The 15,988-nt window shown below is 48.7% G+C and overlaps 5 protein-coding genes across 5 annotated transcripts; 1 reads left to right on the forward strand and 4 right to left on the reverse strand.

Annotated features, from left to right (window-relative positions):
• Positions 1–1,374: 1,374 nt before the first annotated feature.
• On the reverse strand, positions 1,375–2,094 carry AO090701000146 (uncharacterized protein; the record flags this gene model as incomplete). Its single annotated transcript, XM_001822975.3, has 1 exon — positions 1,375–2,094. One exon carries the CDS (start codon positions 2,092–2,094, stop codon positions 1,375–1,377), a length of 720 nt encoding a protein of 239 aa, XP_001823027.1.
• A 606-nt stretch (positions 2,095–2,700) lies between these two features.
• AO090701000145 (66S preribosome component MAK16) lies at positions 2,701–3,831 on the reverse strand (the record flags this gene model as incomplete). The annotated part of the gene is made up of 2 exons (XM_001822974.3): positions 2,701–3,616; positions 3,770–3,831. 2 exons carry the CDS (start codon positions 3,829–3,831, stop codon positions 2,701–2,703), a joined length of 978 nt encoding a protein of 325 aa, XP_001823026.1.
• A 337-nt stretch (positions 3,832–4,168) lies between these two features.
• AO090701000144 (FAR11/STRIP family protein) lies at positions 4,169–9,224 on the reverse strand (the record flags this gene model as incomplete). Its single annotated transcript, XM_023237453.1, has 6 exons — positions 4,169–5,009; positions 5,063–5,192; positions 5,247–5,413; positions 5,468–5,574; positions 5,624–7,528; positions 9,177–9,224. 6 exons carry the CDS (start codon positions 9,222–9,224, stop codon positions 4,169–4,171), a joined length of 3,198 nt encoding a protein of 1,065 aa, XP_023092012.1.
• A 1,400-nt stretch (positions 9,225–10,624) lies between these two features.
• On the forward strand, positions 10,625–13,638 carry AO090701000143 (RBR-type E3 ubiquitin transferase; the record flags this gene model as incomplete). Its single annotated transcript, XM_023237454.1, has 2 exons — positions 10,625–12,364; positions 13,165–13,638. 2 exons carry the CDS (start codon positions 10,625–10,627, stop codon positions 13,636–13,638), a joined length of 2,214 nt encoding a protein of 737 aa, XP_023092011.1.
• Positions 13,639–14,512: 874 nt separating this feature from the next.
• Positions 14,513–15,676, reverse strand: AO090701000142 (uncharacterized protein; the record flags this gene model as incomplete). The annotated part of the gene is made up of 2 exons (XM_023237455.1): positions 14,513–15,334; positions 15,578–15,676. The coding sequence occupies 2 exons, from the start codon at positions 15,674–15,676 to the stop codon at positions 14,513–14,515; spliced, it is 921 nt and encodes a 306-aa protein (XP_023092010.1).
• Positions 15,677–15,988: the final 312 nt, after the last annotated feature.

The following is a 15,988-nucleotide window of genomic DNA, read 5'->3' on the forward strand; positions in this document are numbered from 1 at the left end:
AGACGGAAAATAATCATTTAGCAACTACGAAAGAAGAGAAGAAAGGAAAGGAAAAGGAAAAGTGAGAAGAAAGTCGGGCAGCGGAGACAGCACGGGACTTATAAGGCCATTGTCAGGCACGTCACCCCATTTCAAGAACTCTCCAGGCTCTTGTCGTACCGGGATGGCACCTGACTGTTGGGGGGGGGGGGGGGGGGAACAGTAGTAGAAGAATCCACAGAATCAATTCAAAACTTTGGGGTAGATAACTCGATTACTGGATGACTCGATTACGAGATTGGTAGCCAACGAGACAGTGGAGACGTCATGGTCTCGAGTTAAAAAAGAAAAAAAAAAAAAAAAAAAAATCTCTCTCGGGATGAATAAGGAGTGTGTGCTGTGAAGGGCAAAGGACAAGGGGGACCGTGAGTAAGGAGAAACTGGAGATGGAATGTTGTTGGGTGAGAACTCCGGAATCACTCCGCATGGAGACCATCGGGAAGCCTGGAGTGGAAAAAAGAGGAGAGCGCCGATCCCCACACGGCATATACACCTTTCCCCGTGGAGGGCAAAAACTACGACAAGTCAGGAAGCCGAGTCCGGCAACGGTACAATTTCGGGGAGTCTCCGGGTTTTTTTCATATAAAACGTCCAAGGCGCGTCCAATGGAAGAGGGTCAATTGCGGGATTTATGGAGCGTCATCGGAGAGAAAAGCAGAGAAGCAAAAACGCCCAGCACGAGGAAACCTTCCACCTGCTCGCCCGAGCCTCTCATTCGCTCGTTCCCCGGTTAAGATTTTGCCAGGAAAGGCTTAGTTTTATCGAACCAGTCCTTCTCACCCTGGAAAACGTGGGGGGTCTCCATTTTTCGTGAGGTAATCTGCTACCACTTGGTGTGTACTAGTACTAGTCTACTAACAGTATATCCTCGCTACTCTGGTCCAAACATGGTAGTAGTAAAATTCTATTATCCACCTATCGTCGGTCTTCTTCACTGACTTACATGGGTGGCTTTTCGTTCTTCCGCCCTATACAATCACATGATATCAAGCACATAAAGTCACAATACTTTCTAGTCTGTCTCTAGTACTCTACACTGTACATGTATCAGTAGTACAAAATTACATTAATTAGTTGAGAAGAAACGAACAGAAAACGTAAAAAGAAAGAAAAAATAGTGACGGCCTTCCTCCAGCCGGACACACAGACACTAACCAGCAGTACCTGCCTTCTCGGTGGGATATCCATCCTCTGCGTCAAATCACTTCTCCTTCCTAGTTCCGCGGGTAAACTCAACTTCTGGAGAACCGCTAAAAAAATTTTTTTTGGAGGGCTCCAGTTTTTAGTTTATTTTTTTTTTTTTTAGTTTATTTTTATTTTTTTTTTTTAATTTTTTCATCGCATCCTTCCCCCAACCGGTTTTCGTACGCTAGGATCCGATCCGCCATAGTATGGTGAAATCGGCCGACTGTTCGGGTTCTGCCCGGGACTAGGCGACCGGCCTCCATGTAATCTAGCCCGAAGCCTTTCCTGCGCCGAAGCTGCCCGTTCCAGAGGTTGAGAACCGGAGAGCGATTGATATGATCCACCTCGCTGACTGGGCAATGGTCGCGCTCCGCCCGGGTGCAGCGACGGCGGGGTAGGCGAGTGACTGGGTGGTGTTGCTACAGACCCCGGGGGCGCACTGCTCGTGGCCGCCAACGGCGCACCCATGCTACCAGCAGCCCGTCCTCGCCGCAAGCTAGCCGTTTGGGAGGTGGGAGGTTGTGCCGAGCCCGAATCACCCCACAGATCACCCAACCCACCACCACTACCACGTCCGTACATCGACGTTGCCGGGGCCGAACCATGAGCGCCGGGCTGGATTTGAGTCGTCGCGATGGTCCGGGCCGGCGCAGGCGTGGGAGCTTTGGGATCAGGAGGGAGCCAACCGGGAAACGGGCGACCTTTCTCCGTATAGTAGGCGCGTAGAACGTTGGAGATGTGAGAGCAGTCCTCGTGGTCTGGGTCGTCCGCCTCGTCGCCCAGAGTGATCGCCCGGCGAAGGGACGTCAAGCGGGTGCCGAGATTCGAGATCGCCGAAGAGGACGTGAGAGAGGAGAAATAGGAAGACATTATGTTGTAGTTCGTCGTTCAGGAGTGACACTGAATGTTGGTATAATGGCGGGGGTGTGCGATGGCGGCAACGCGATGCGGTGTGGGCGGAACGAATGCGACAACACCGGAATGTCCAATAAAAGATTTTCGAAACTGACAGTTACGGGCAGTGCGAGTTACAATGATAATGACAATGAATACGGTATCACAACTAACAGCCGCCCAAGGAGGAGACAGAAAGTGTCTGCCACATTCTTTGCCAGGAGGTTAATTTGGCTTCATTAAGTCATTACACTTGGCGCTCCACTCGCTTGTTTCACCGCGGCACGTGAGCCGCGCCTGTCTTCCAGGAGTATGGAGTATATCTACCATGGGTCACTATCAGTTACCACCACTTTACCTTAAGGGGCTTGAAGTATGTTAAAATAAGAGTAAATTCCATATTAAATCCGCAGGACCAGGAAGGTGTTGGTAAACTATGCAGAGACTGGGTATGACGCCCGATCGTAGCAGATGTGACTTCAGAGACAACAGCCAGACAACGCCGTGCAAAAAACAACAGACCAGAATGCTTTTTGCTTTTTTTCAAGTTGGTGTTTCCAAGATTCAAGGAAGGTCTCCGTCTTAAGCGAAGAGATTTTCCTTGCCAGCGCCCTCGGTTTCGTACTCGATCTCGATCCGAGGACCCTTCTTCCGGGGTTTAGCCTGGGGAGCAGGACGCTTCCTCTTGAAGCCAGGGGCGGGCTTCTTCTTCTCATCCTCGCTGTGCTCGCTAGCATCCTCGTCGTCACTCTCATCGTCACTGTCGTCATCCTCATCATCCTCGTCATCATAGTCATCACTTGAGTCTCCCGACTCCGCACCAAGCCAATCTTCAATATCTTCCAGGTCCTCCTCCTCATCAAGATCGCTAACGTACTCAACCTCACCAACACCTTCCTCTTCCTCCTCCAACTCTCCATCATCTAGATCCTCATCGCGCTCACCCTCTCCCGCGCGCTCCAGGCCGCGAAGCACCTTCTTCCAGATACCCTCCTCCACATTCAGCGGCGCTTCACCATAAGCACCACTGCGTAATCTCTCAATAAGCTCTCTCTCAATCGCCCGCTCAACCTTAGCCGCCGACTCAGCCTTGCGCTCACGGGTTTCCTCTCTCCGCCGAATCTTAGGCGCCATCTTCGGCACAATCTTCTCTCCTAGTCTCTCCTCTTCTTTAGCCAGCTTCTTCATGCGAATAGCCACCTGCGTCAGCCTCGTAAGACGCTGCTTGCACTTGTGCACCAGGAACTTGGGCCAGTAGATCAGTCGCTCATCAAGCTGCTCCAGCGCCTTTGCGTAGTTCGACGACAGCCTTATCCGTTCCCACCATTTGCTGGGCATGTGCGCGCGTTCCACGGTCTTCATGTAGAGGTACATCACGCCCGTTTCGGGATCTGACCGCACTGTGGCATAGCGGGAGTTGGCCAGCGGGCAGGACTGGCGATTGCAGAGACCGCTGACATTGTACTCGTTTCGGCAGAAATTTTGGCCTTTGGTTGTCCTGGGGGTGGAAATGTTAGTTAAGTAATGTATTATTTCTATTTATGAAAAATTTTATCCTTTGTTTCCTCCTTCGCATCGGCCTATCGTCTTTCTTTTCTTTCTTTTCTTTTTTTCGGCGGAAGATATGCAAGCATTTTCATCAGTAACTTACTTTAGTTTATAGGAACAGAATTGCTGGTTGATAACCTGCCAGACAATCTCATCTGACGACATCTTGACTAGAGCCGGCCAGAAATCTCAAAATAAGGGCCTAAACCGCCGTGGTTGGGAGAAGAAATATCTTTGCTATCCGGCTAGACTTTGGGAGAATAATCGATTCTGCCGCAAAAAAAAAGTTGCCGCAGTGATAGTCACGTGGGAGTCCTTATCGATAAGACGATTGCAAAACATCATCTCCAACTGGTCAATATCGCTCCAGATTAGTAGATTGTGCTTGGTCCGATATGACTGAGAGCCAAATGATCACTTCTATTGGGGTATATGTATTTCATTCATGATTGTCATTATACTCTATGATGAAGAAACAGATTTTTTCAAGATAAAAATCGCCTCACCACCCCTCCATCTGCAATGGGCCGCCGTCCCACTCAGTTCCTTCTGGTAACTGCCCACCAGCAGCAGCCATCTCAGCTTCCTCGCTAGTGCCATTGAGCATCTCCTCGCCTGCAAATCCCCAGCCCATTGCTTCGAGCTCTCGCACAAAGAAATCGCGCTCCTCTTCCATGAGTGATGCGCCCTCCTCACCGCCCATTACGTCTTTATACCGCCGCAAGTGCCACCAGTGTGTTAGGCCACGGAGTGCTTGTTCGAGCGGCAAGGCTTCTTCCACCTCCGCATCGATGTCTGATCCTGCCAGCCAGTCATCTCGCAGCTCCGGACGGCAGTAGAGGTAGATGGCGGTGATCACACGCATGTTGCTTTGGCGCCATTTGCGGCCACAGTATGGGACCTGTGACTTGAAGAGCTTGAGAGTGTAGAACCGTAGATGCGGGTCTGGTATTTTCAGCCCTTTTCGAAGGATAGTACTAGATTTGTATTGCACCAGCAACAGACATCTGTGGGCTTTATCACGGGTAATCTTCTGCATGATATGCAAGTAATTGATAGCCGAGAAAAAGTTGCGGAATGAAAACACCTTGATCGGCTCTTTGGGTGGAGGTGCGGTAGGGTATCCCAGCTCGTCCACCTCAGGACGAGGAAGATCGGGCTCGTTTAAAAATTCTTCAAAGGCATCCTCCGGGGATTGTACTCGTACGGAAGAGTTACCTGGATCCACTTGTGACCGATGCCGAGCAATTGGGGGAGGTACCGCCTCATCCCCACTCGATTCCTCGTCCGAATGCGATGGTTCTGGCGGTTGGTCCGACTGAAGAAGACAGAAATGGAAGAATCTTATTCTTGTCAGTAATTCTGGCCGGTGAGTTATAATTGAAAAGGTGCGTACCCCAGCTCCTTGCGGTCAAACTTCTGTGCCACAGCTTGATCAATATCTTGGTGGGCAAACATCTTCAATATCAACGGCAGGTAATTGGAATCGAGCAACAACTGCGTCATATATTCAAATTTCAATATGTCTAGCCTCGGTCAGCAAAGTTACCATTCGATCTGCGCTAGGTTTATTAGCGTACGAGATCTTTTGAACCACTTTACCAGAAGCAACAAAGATCCTGAAATAGCTTTTCCAGTAATCTCCCGAAGCCGGACATTGTCAAGTTCCTCGATGGCAGCCTCGGAGTGTAAATCCTCGGTGATGGATGCTGGCCCGGGCCCGGATCCATTAACGCCGTAACCATCGCTAAGGACATGTTAACTCATTCTTGAGTACGAAGACCAGAGTTAGGGTCCATACCTCATGCCTTGGCTGCCTTGGGTCTGGTTCACCATAGCACTGACATTTGTCAGGATTATCTTCAAGAATACAATGGTGATGGATTGCAAATGCACAAGCGCTTGCGTCTAGAAAACTTGTCAGACCAGGTATTCTAAAAATACGGGGAAAACTCACGTAGAAAGACTCAACGGCATCCAAGCGCCGCTGGATATCTTCGTCGTCGGTTTCCTTGCTGGGCGACCATCGTGGAGTGTTCTTCTTTCCCTGCTTCAAATCTAAGTCTTGAAAGTCCTCCAGAAGTTCGTCAGGAATATTCTCATCGGATGGGGCCCCACTATCATCTAGGTACCAGCCGCGATCATATTTCATAAACCGTTCTCGCTCTTCCCAAAGTTGTCGCATCGCTCTAGTCATTTTGACGTGTGTCGAGAAAAGTTTGCCAGCCTCGATGATTGAAGCTGGTACGTCACTTCCCTCCCATCTCTTGCCAACGAGTACATCTTGAAGCTCGGTTGTACCTTTGCCGCCGATATCGTTGCTAGAAACATCTAGAGGTGGGTACATGAAGGGGAAGTTTTGGTTGGTCTGGTAGTTTTGCTTTTTCCCCGCTTTACCCCCTGGGCCAATTGGTGATGGAGGAGGAGAAGGTGCAGGTGTTGCTATGTGGACTGACTGGTGAAGGATAGAACCATTACCACCTGCAACAGATGGGCCGACCCCAGAAAAGAGTCCATTGGACGAAGCTCCTCTGCTGGGATGCTGGGGAAGAGGAGGGAGAATAGAATTGTTCTCTAGTTCCAGAGGAACTACAGGTGGTGGCGGGTTATAGGCCGGGTATTTAGAAGTAATTTCTTGCCGAAAGATGTGATAATCAAGAGGTGATGCAGTAAGAAAAGGCGTCCTCCGAGACGTATCATCCTCCCTTTCCTTAAATTTTGGTTCCAATTCCTCCTTGGCTCTTTTCAATTCATCACTGCCGCCAAAGAAGAGGAGCAATGACTTCCAAAATAAGAGGATTATCCTCGTAAGCGGAATGTTAGCAGAGTCATCCCACCGCAGGCGTGCGATAACTTCGACCAGGAATACCAATAGATTCGGCTTCAAGCCAATCAGGGCATTCCTTAATGGTGTGTGCCGCGGATCTTGGGCTTCTTGTTTCCTACCGACTTCCACGATCATGTAAAAGGCCGTAAGAATCAAATTTGCCTCGCGCTCCATGGCAGCGAGAGATGCTGGGTTCGCGCTCTCGGCCCCAGCGCTAGCAGGCTCACTACTATAAGAGGTGCGGTTTCTTTCAAAAATGCGGCATAGACACTCGAACAATGGTGCCAGGCCTGAGCTTTCAAGCACCAGGTTGGCATTATTTTCGATCCAACTGATTTGTAATGACTTAGACTTGGGGACCTCTGCGGTTTCCATGGGAGACGGATCTTCAGGATAGTCATCTACATCTCTTCCAGCAGTGGTACCCCATACACCAGTCACAGTATAACAAACGACTTCCAGGGCTTCAAGACGCACCGAGACCTCACGCTCTCGTATGCCATTCACCATCTGAGCCATGAATGCCCTTCGCTGATCATCAGTAGTATCTATCCATGATATCTGCGAGGATTCTGCGTTCTGAGCCTCGAGGAAAGAAGCCCACTTCTTCTCAAACGATGATTTCATCCCCAGCAGCATAGCTCTGTCAAACTCGCTGTACTGGAACCATTCTTCGATCTCTTCCGCAAATGGCTGAGAATCGGCATATACAAATGCATAAGCAGGCTGCTCAATCCTAGGCATTTCCTGCACGAATTGCCTGAGTTGTGCAAGACTTAGTGAGTCCGTGGGCCTTTCTGAACTCTGCTGCACTGGAGCTGGTGGTGGAGGCTGTAGAGGCAGCGGTGGAGCTGCAGCATCCCGACGCAACTCCGGTCGCCGATATGGTTTTCCAGCCTCCATAGGGACTTCACCTGGGGCAGACGGCGTGCTCCCTGAGACTCGCTCCTGCCGTAGGCCCTCGGCGACTTCTTCCATTAGCTGATCGTCTGAGACAGGAGAGATATCTGTCCCTGTTTGGTCGACCTCATCTGCCTTGACAATGTGGTGTTCTGGCACGGCCGTGTCGGCAGGCTCTGATGCATCATCCATCCTTTAGGCTCTGAGAGCTTATCTCTCGTCTCTTATAATAATTAAATGTAAAATGTGCAAGAATGTCAGGGGTATCTGTTCTTGGCAAAACAAGTAGAAAAGAGAGTTAAAATAGGTGTTATCGTTATATGTTCTAATAGTAGACCTGGGTGCAGAAATGGGCAAGGCCTGGCATGTTAATCAGTGAAGTCAAGGAGACATGATGGAGTCTCTTGGCGGCTTTGACGAAGCACAGTTCCGCAGCATGCTCGATTAAATAAACGATGGCCACGCGACGGAACAGTTGCCCATCTGCGGGCGAGACCGATCACGTGCGATACACCGCAACAGAACTATATCAAGGTACCGGAATCAAGTGGTTTTTGAGTTACAACGTTCTATTGCTATTTGCGCTCTCTCTATAACATACCTCAAAGTGATACTACGAAGATATCTTTCCTCACGCGCATAGCAGTAATGTGTCCCCATTGAATATAATACAACTAGGCTCTCACCGCCATTCACCATGTATTCAATTAGTACGGGACCCAGCATATTCCCACATGGCACATTAAGGATCTTGTACCTTCCAAAAGAGCATATCCTAAACCTGGGATCTGTTATCATGTGTAAGCATAATAAGAACTTTCCAATAAAGTCACAAAGGCCTTGCGGCTTTGACATGTATATGGTGTATATATATATTGACGAGAATGCCAAAAGAAGTGGATCCAAGGGCATCGCGATCAACACGTTGTAAGCCCATTTCTCTCAAAGTTTAAGGAACGAAATATACGTGGCTCAAGTACCTATACTGTTCAATCTGTTTTCGGGGACCGGGGATCACTATTAATATGCCCACGACGCTTCAACTTCCGCTTTGCTTCCCATTTTTGCCATCCGGCCTCGGCTAGATCTTCACTTACCACCAAATCCCGTAGTCTCAACTGCGTCGATACGGTCAAATCGAGTACCCAGTCAATCCAGCCGTGTGTCCGGAGGAATGCCGTGATAAGAAACCAACCAAAGGCACACCCAATACCAGCACCACAGCCTGCCAAAACCTGTTTAGGCGTGTGGTAGTTCAGATATATACGACTGATGGCCACGGCACTGGCGCCAACGCTCAAGCCCATGGCAAGTACAATCCGTATGAGAATGTGAAATGATGACTCAGGGTGCGCGGGATTATGCCGAAAGATAAGGAACAGCCCCAGATAGACGGCGAAGTAGGCGACAAATTGGGCGTGGGATGATGGCATGCCATAGCCTTTACCAAGCATTTCTGTCATGGGTTCCGGGTCAATGTCTGAACACAACTAGGTCTAGTCATATACCACTTGACGTACGTTTCGGCCTTTCCTCTTGAATGATTCGCTTTAGCACAAAGTTCAATGCTTCACAACCCATCTGGCCTGCGAACATCAATAGCACCTCCATCTCTCTTGTGGCCCAGATAAGAGTGACATATGTCACGCATAATGCCTGGGGAACTAGGGCAAGCCAGGCCGATAAAAAGGAGAGCGGGTCGTTCGGATTCTACGATGAATGCACATGCCTCATCAGTTCGTAGAGCACTCAAAAACGCGCGTGGAAACCAGAAGAAACTTACATAATGGACATGTGTCAAAGACAAAGATGCCAGTGGCGTGTCAGTCATGTTGATGAGTCGAAAGCGCCAACAGAGATTTCTTTAGTCTTTATTTATTTGTGATCTTTCTCCTCCTTCTCTCGCTTTGCACTTCCTCAAGCGTTCTCCGGTCCTCCGTTTAGGACAGTAATGAGATAAGGGCCCGATAGATAACAAGATGGGAGTATTGAAGAAGCAATAGATTCAATTTATATGCGAAGAGATGAATGAACAAGCAGATATCATTGACCGACAAACATTATGGACATGGGAATATGCAAGGAATCTTCAACCTCAGAACAGGACCCAGTCTTGAGAACCAGGTTGTGTACAATGTTAAGCATGAATGCAAGCCGTGGTTACGACAGCCCAGAACTTTTTAAACATGTCACATGCTCGTCAGGCGGGAGCCCGTGTCCCTCGCCGCTTTTGCCTCCAGTTGGGGAAAACGGAGTTAACTGGACATGGTCAAAGCAGCAACGCAAAATGAGGGGGAGGGGGAAATAGTGCCTCAGGTTGCAGCAACATCATTGTCAAATGAAATGATGAGAGCCGAAGAAAAAGAAATATTAATAAATATGAAAAATTAAATAGCTTAAAAAATACTAAAAATAAAAAAAAGGTCTCATTAATTCCAACAAAATACAAGAAACAAAAAGGACTCGGGCAGCAAAATCATGCCTGAAGTCCTTCAAACCACATGCTGAGTTGTTTTCAATTCCTTTTCTCTTTCTCTCTCCTTCTCTGAAGTCACTACTCTTCTTGATCTGCAACCGAGAAACCAAATTTTTATTGACAACTCCATCTGTACTATCTTCATCTTCTCTCTCTTTTCTTGTCCCTACCGTTAGTCAAAATATGACGCACTTCTCCTCACACGTTCAATCCGATATCTGGTTCTGTCTTTCTGTCTCGACCAAGATATTCCTATCGCAGACCATTCATTCTGACCTTCACCACTGCCAGGATTTCAACCGCCTGACAGCTCCATTTCCTCCCTAATTACGCTGTCTATCACAATCTGTCGCAGTACCTGAAAAGTAAGAAAGGATTGTGGGTCCCTCTCGCTCGATTCTTCTGTATATTCGCCGTTGCCACAAGAATGGCATCCAGCCTTTTTACAGTTTATCACTGTTAACAATAACTGGTGATTTACTAATCGATGGTTTAGCTGCATATTCGTCTTCTTAGCCTTTCCCTGGACTCAAGTCCTTTTTGAAGATTCATCGACACCTTTCCTTTCGCAGACACCCTCACCCAGAAATTCTCGAAGGCATGATATTTTTAAGCGATACATATACCATGGTTGTGTCAGGAATATTCCATTAAAGAATCTTCCTCGCCACCCCTTATCAACCACTACCCTAAATAGAGAACCGACCTGCACGTCCATCTCTTCCTTCCTACTTTTGTGGCGGCCTTACCCTAATATGAATGATACCGAGTTGCTTGATGACGAACGCTCTGTCGAGCTGTCATCAATCGCGGCCATCTACCCGGAAATCAAGATCGACCCTTCGTTCCCGTTCAAGGCATCTCTAGATATACCTGTCAATCCTTCACCACCTTTACGGATCTGCTTCGAGCAATATTCGGACACTGAACTTCCAACGATTTTGACTCCGCCCACATCCCTAGATGCTAGTGAAGTTGGCTTGGGCTTCGCTACCAAAACAGTTGATGGAGGCGCCACGGCGAGCTCCGATGAAGATATCCATGTCCTATCGCACCTGCCCCCGCTTTGTCTGGAAATTGAATTGCCCGGTGGGTACCCATCAGAGCAATCCCCCATCATTAAGCTCAGCACAGATCCTGCGTGGCTGCCCTCTTCAATCATCTCCAGGCTATTAGATGATGGGAAACGCCTCTGGGAAGAATGCGGCAGGGATCTCGTTGTTTATACCTATATCGATCATCTTCAACAATTAGCCGAGCCAGCCTTTGGTATCGATGATATACCCGACGGTGAAGTCAGGCTCCCCCGAGAGCTCAAAATTTCGCTCTTGGATTTCAACAACAAGGCCGAGAGAGAAGCGTTTGAGCAGGAGACTTTTGAGTGCGGAGTTTGTCTTGAGCCGAAAAAAGGGGTAAACTGCCATCGGCTCTTACTTTGTTCGCATGTTTTCTGTGTGCCCTGTCTCCAAGACTTTTACAATACATGTATCACGGAAGGTGATGTGGAAAATATCAAATGCCTAGCCCCGGATTGCGGCAAGGAAGGCAAGTCCGTACGAAGCCAGGAAGGGCAACCCAACAGACGCAAGAAGCACGACCGGACTCTGAGCCCTAGCGAGCTACTGCAGATTCCTCTGGAGCAGGAAACCGTACAGCGTTATGTCTTTTTGAAGCGGAAGAAGAAACTCGAAGCAGATAAGTCTACTATATACTGCCCTCGGCAGTGGTGCCAAGGTGCAGCTCGCTCGAAGAGGCATCCCAAGCCTATTGACCCAATGTCGGATGATCTGGATCCCTCCGATGATGAGGATATAGGACTTGTGTTCGACCCGAATGGGGATGAGGCTCAGCTGCCTCCTATGGCGGATCGAGTGGCTGTTTGCGAAGATTGCAACTATGCCTTCTGCTGTGTCTGTAAGAAAGGGTGGCATGGTGAACTTGTACGTTGCTTTCCCCGCCGGGAAGCAGAATTATCCGCAGAGGAAAAGGCGACAGAGGAGTATCTAAGGCTGTACACATCAGCCTGCCCAACGTGCGATGCGCCTTGCCAGAAACGCATGGGCTGCAATCATATGATCTGCTTCAAATGTGATACGCACTTTTGCTATCTCTGTTCTAGCTGGCTGTCAGAGGACAATCCTTATCGCCATTTTAACGATGGCAACAGTTCGTGCTACAACAAACTTTGGGATTTAGAGGGTGGAGATGGAATTGACCCTGATGGGGCCGAAGCTCTTCACCAGATCCCAAATGAATTGCTAGATTTTGACGACAGCAGTGATGATGAGGACCAACCTGCCTGGGATTTTGACGACGGCGATAATCATTTCAGGCGCCAAGGTCACCCTCCGCCTCCTGCTCCGGCACCACCTCGTGTCAACCAGAGAGCTGGTGGTCCTGGGCGTCGCGAAGGTGGACGCAACTTGAATGGTCTAGATGCAGCAGGCAGGGCTGCAGCGGCCGAGAGACAAGCACAGGCACGGGCAATGGCTGAGGTACGAGGCCGACCTGACGCTGACGTACTTAGACGACCAGGTCTCCAGAGATTTTTGGAACTGGTCCAGAATGATAGAGAAGATGAATGGGATAGTGATGAACTAGATGACGATTTTTGACGCATTCCATGCATGTTCGAGAAAGAAATGCTTATGTGTCAATGCCCAACTTATGTATGATGATCACGAGTTTTTGCATCTATATCAGCGCATCCATCTATTTTCTCTGAAGCGTTTTGTTTTATAAATGTGTTATAGTTATATGTGACAAACTTGGGTCCCAATTGATGTACACGATTGGTATGCTATTTTGAACCTACAAATACTAACAACCTTGTAATTCACCAAACCATATTTTTGAATACAATACTGACATAGTGGACCACCCTCCCATACATCTTGGTGAATGTGTTTAGACAAGAAGGTATCCATCTTCATCACTTTCATCGCCCGCTGTGTCCGTGGGGGACCAGTTGTACCATAATTCGTAGCTCATGACGGTATGGTCCGCAAAGAGAAGCAACAAGCGATAGCGCCGAGATGGATTCCAACCACGCCAATTCTCCTCCGGTTGATAGGCACGGGTAGCCCTGGCATGGCACTCCGGCAAAGTTGGAAAGATCCGTTGCTCTTGTTCTGGGATGGTATCAACCTTGCTGCTGACCGTGGGCGTGGACTCTCTAGAGACACCTGCACTAGACACTTGATAAGGGGAATGCAGCTCATCGCTCGCAATATTGGCTGATTTGGAGTTGTTTTGTAAAGGCGTGTCAAACTCGTCGTTGGTGGTTGGCTTATAGTGGAATTTCACGCCATCCCCGTTGGCATTGTGTGGAATGTTAGGCACGTCAGGAGGCATCTCAAACCCTTGCATTGGACTGACGCTCATGCCTAGGAGAGGGATCAGAGGTCGGTCACCGTACTTTTCCTGGCTCTCGAAAGGAACGATCCAGTCGACTCTGAATGATAGGCCATTGGTTTCCGACTCGGTTAGGGTAATCACTGCGGCACGGCCTTTTTGCGAGGCGGCCACTACGATTCCGTGTTCTGGGATATATTTGACCATGTTGAAGCGGTCACATGCGTCTCGAAGCGATCCAACAATGTGGGTGAATTGTTGCCGAAGGGGTGTGCCACAGAATACAGTTGCGCGAGGGGCAAGTGGATTGGGGATGAGGCGGATATCTGTTTGGGAGAAGTGGAGGATCGGAAAGTTCGCATGTGTTGGAGCTGGAGTCGATGAAAAATCTATTAGTGACTCCCTTTGTCCATAGATACTGGGATCACTGGGGAAGACACCGCGTGACATACGGTTAAAGACTTGGTAAGCAACTGCTTCGGAAGTTGATGTATCATCGCCTTCTGAGGTATCGTCGTCTGCTTCATCCATTTCTATGTCCTCAAAAGGGCTGACCTCTTCTATCGAGTAGTCATCAAAGTATTCTTCAGCCCCGGGGATATCGCCACCTAGAGCTTCCAGAAGCGCCACTTGAAGAAATTCAGGTGTTGTCAAAGGGCCATGAAACATATTATTATCGGTCCGATGTTCTGTGTCATCCACCCGGCGAAAGGGCCCATTATCACTCCGAATTTCGCCCTCTTGGCTAGAAATTTGCTGAGGTCCTGTATATGATTCCCCGTCAGTACTTATATTGGAGCTCGAATAATCTTCGAGCACAGAGCCGTCAACAGCACGGTGACTGAATGCATCGGCCGAGTCTGAAGGCCGGAGGTTTCCGACATCCTCTGTGTCCCTGGGTTCTGGAGCTTCATTTGCATGCTGACATTCCGCAGATAAGCCATCATGCACAGCACGACTGGTAGACTGGCGGGAATTGCTTTCTTTATTGATGCAGCAATCTGGCTCAAATATATCAGGTAAGGTCGGTTGTTCTGGTTCAGCCTTAACCGCAGGAGGAAAATAATTGTAGAGTCGAGATGCGTTAGGCACTCGGCTGCTTAGCTTTGTCAGGTCTAGAACTGGTCGACCATTCTCTAAACGACGGTGAGGTTGACCACCGCACGCATCCTTCGTCGATTTGAGCAGATGAAAAGCACGTGGGTCAAGCGCAATAACAGACCAGCCACGCTCTTTACTACCTCGTCCGTCAGTGAAAACTTATCCCAGACAATGTGCTAAGAAAGGCCTTACTCATGATTGAATGTTTCTGGAAAGTGTTTGAAAGAGGCATCGCCAAAGTGGTACACGTTAAATGGGCCAGGGCCCTCCCAGGTCTTCCAGACAAAAACCTGATTTTCGATATCTGTACTGACCATCCATGTTCCATTCGGGTCAAGATCACAATTCAGAAATGAGACAGATGGTATGTTAGTAAAGTGTCCTGTATAAGTCAAGCGCATGTTCCGTTTCCGTTGCTCCGCAGGCATTAAATGTCGTAGCTGTTTGAACTCCTCATCGCTCTTTATTTCCAGCCAAGTCTGGCCATAATCAGTCAGATCTTCCTCCCCCCCTAAGCCCTGACCTATGTCGTTGCCTTTGCCAGAAGCAGAGTTCACAAGTGCAAATGCAAAAACAGTGACAAGGCCTGTGTTTGCGGTCACTGCAATCAAGCGGGAGAACTTGTGTATGGCTAGCCCCCAGGCGCTGGCTTCGACATATTCAGCAAAGAAAGGATCCACCTGGGAGCCATCGAAAGGGCGGTGCTCCTTGCGTTCTGCAGCCCGCTTCAAAGCCGAGAAGATAGCCTCGACACGATAGCCGCAGACATTGCCCGAATCAGTGACCAGCAGAAGGACCTCATCGCGCCCCAGGTCATCCACAATGATATTATTGATGGCATGAGGCATATGTGGTGATATATACCCGCTGCTATAGGGGTCCTTCATGACAGGGGTTATTATCATTTCAGGCTTGGATCCCAGAGTCTGAAACGACCCAGCTGGCTCCCAGACATAGATCTGATGGGTATAGGCCACAAACAGAAGATTACGACGTTGAGAAAGAGCAGCCTTCAAGTATATCAGTAAAAGTCGTCATACAGAAGTGATGCTGCAGTATACCAGATTATTCCGCCATGCTGCACCTTGCGGAGGAAACGAGTCTGGCGCTCTGCTGTGCCGCGCAACGCCTCAGTCAGTACTGCTCCATGACTGCAGAAACAATGATAAAATACTTACGAGGAGAACTAGTCAAACTGTCAGCTGAAGCATGCCCAAGAGAAAGCAAATCTAGTTACTCATAGATCAACGTACTCTTTTTGCCCCTTTCTCAACGTTCAAAGGTCTAAGATGTAGGCCTTCTCTGGCTCGGGTTTTCCGGCCTAGAGGCCCATCATCAATATTGAATTCCATTCTTACCATCGATTCCACCCGAAGGTGGTATGGAGAATGACCAGTCCAAGTCAACTATGGGTAATATATCAGGCTATGGTTCACAGGTGAAAACATAAAGCGAGGGTGGTGAAGGCGGAAAGATATGCTCATTAGAAAAGCACGAGGGGTATATTTAATGTATCAGAATCAAGTGTGACATCACATGGAGTTTTGAGGCCTATCACTTTGCAGACCATTAGCATTATTATGCCAAATTCCCATAGAGACAAAGAGACAAGATAGCGCTTGTAATCTCCCTGGTCTATTGAGTCCTCTGCCAGAATATGAATC

Source organism: Aspergillus oryzae, chromosome 5, assembly GCF_000184455.2.
Source record: "Aspergillus oryzae RIB40 DNA, chromosome 5".
Taxonomy (NCBI): Eukaryota; Fungi; Ascomycota; class Eurotiomycetes; order Eurotiales; family Aspergillaceae; genus Aspergillus; species Aspergillus oryzae.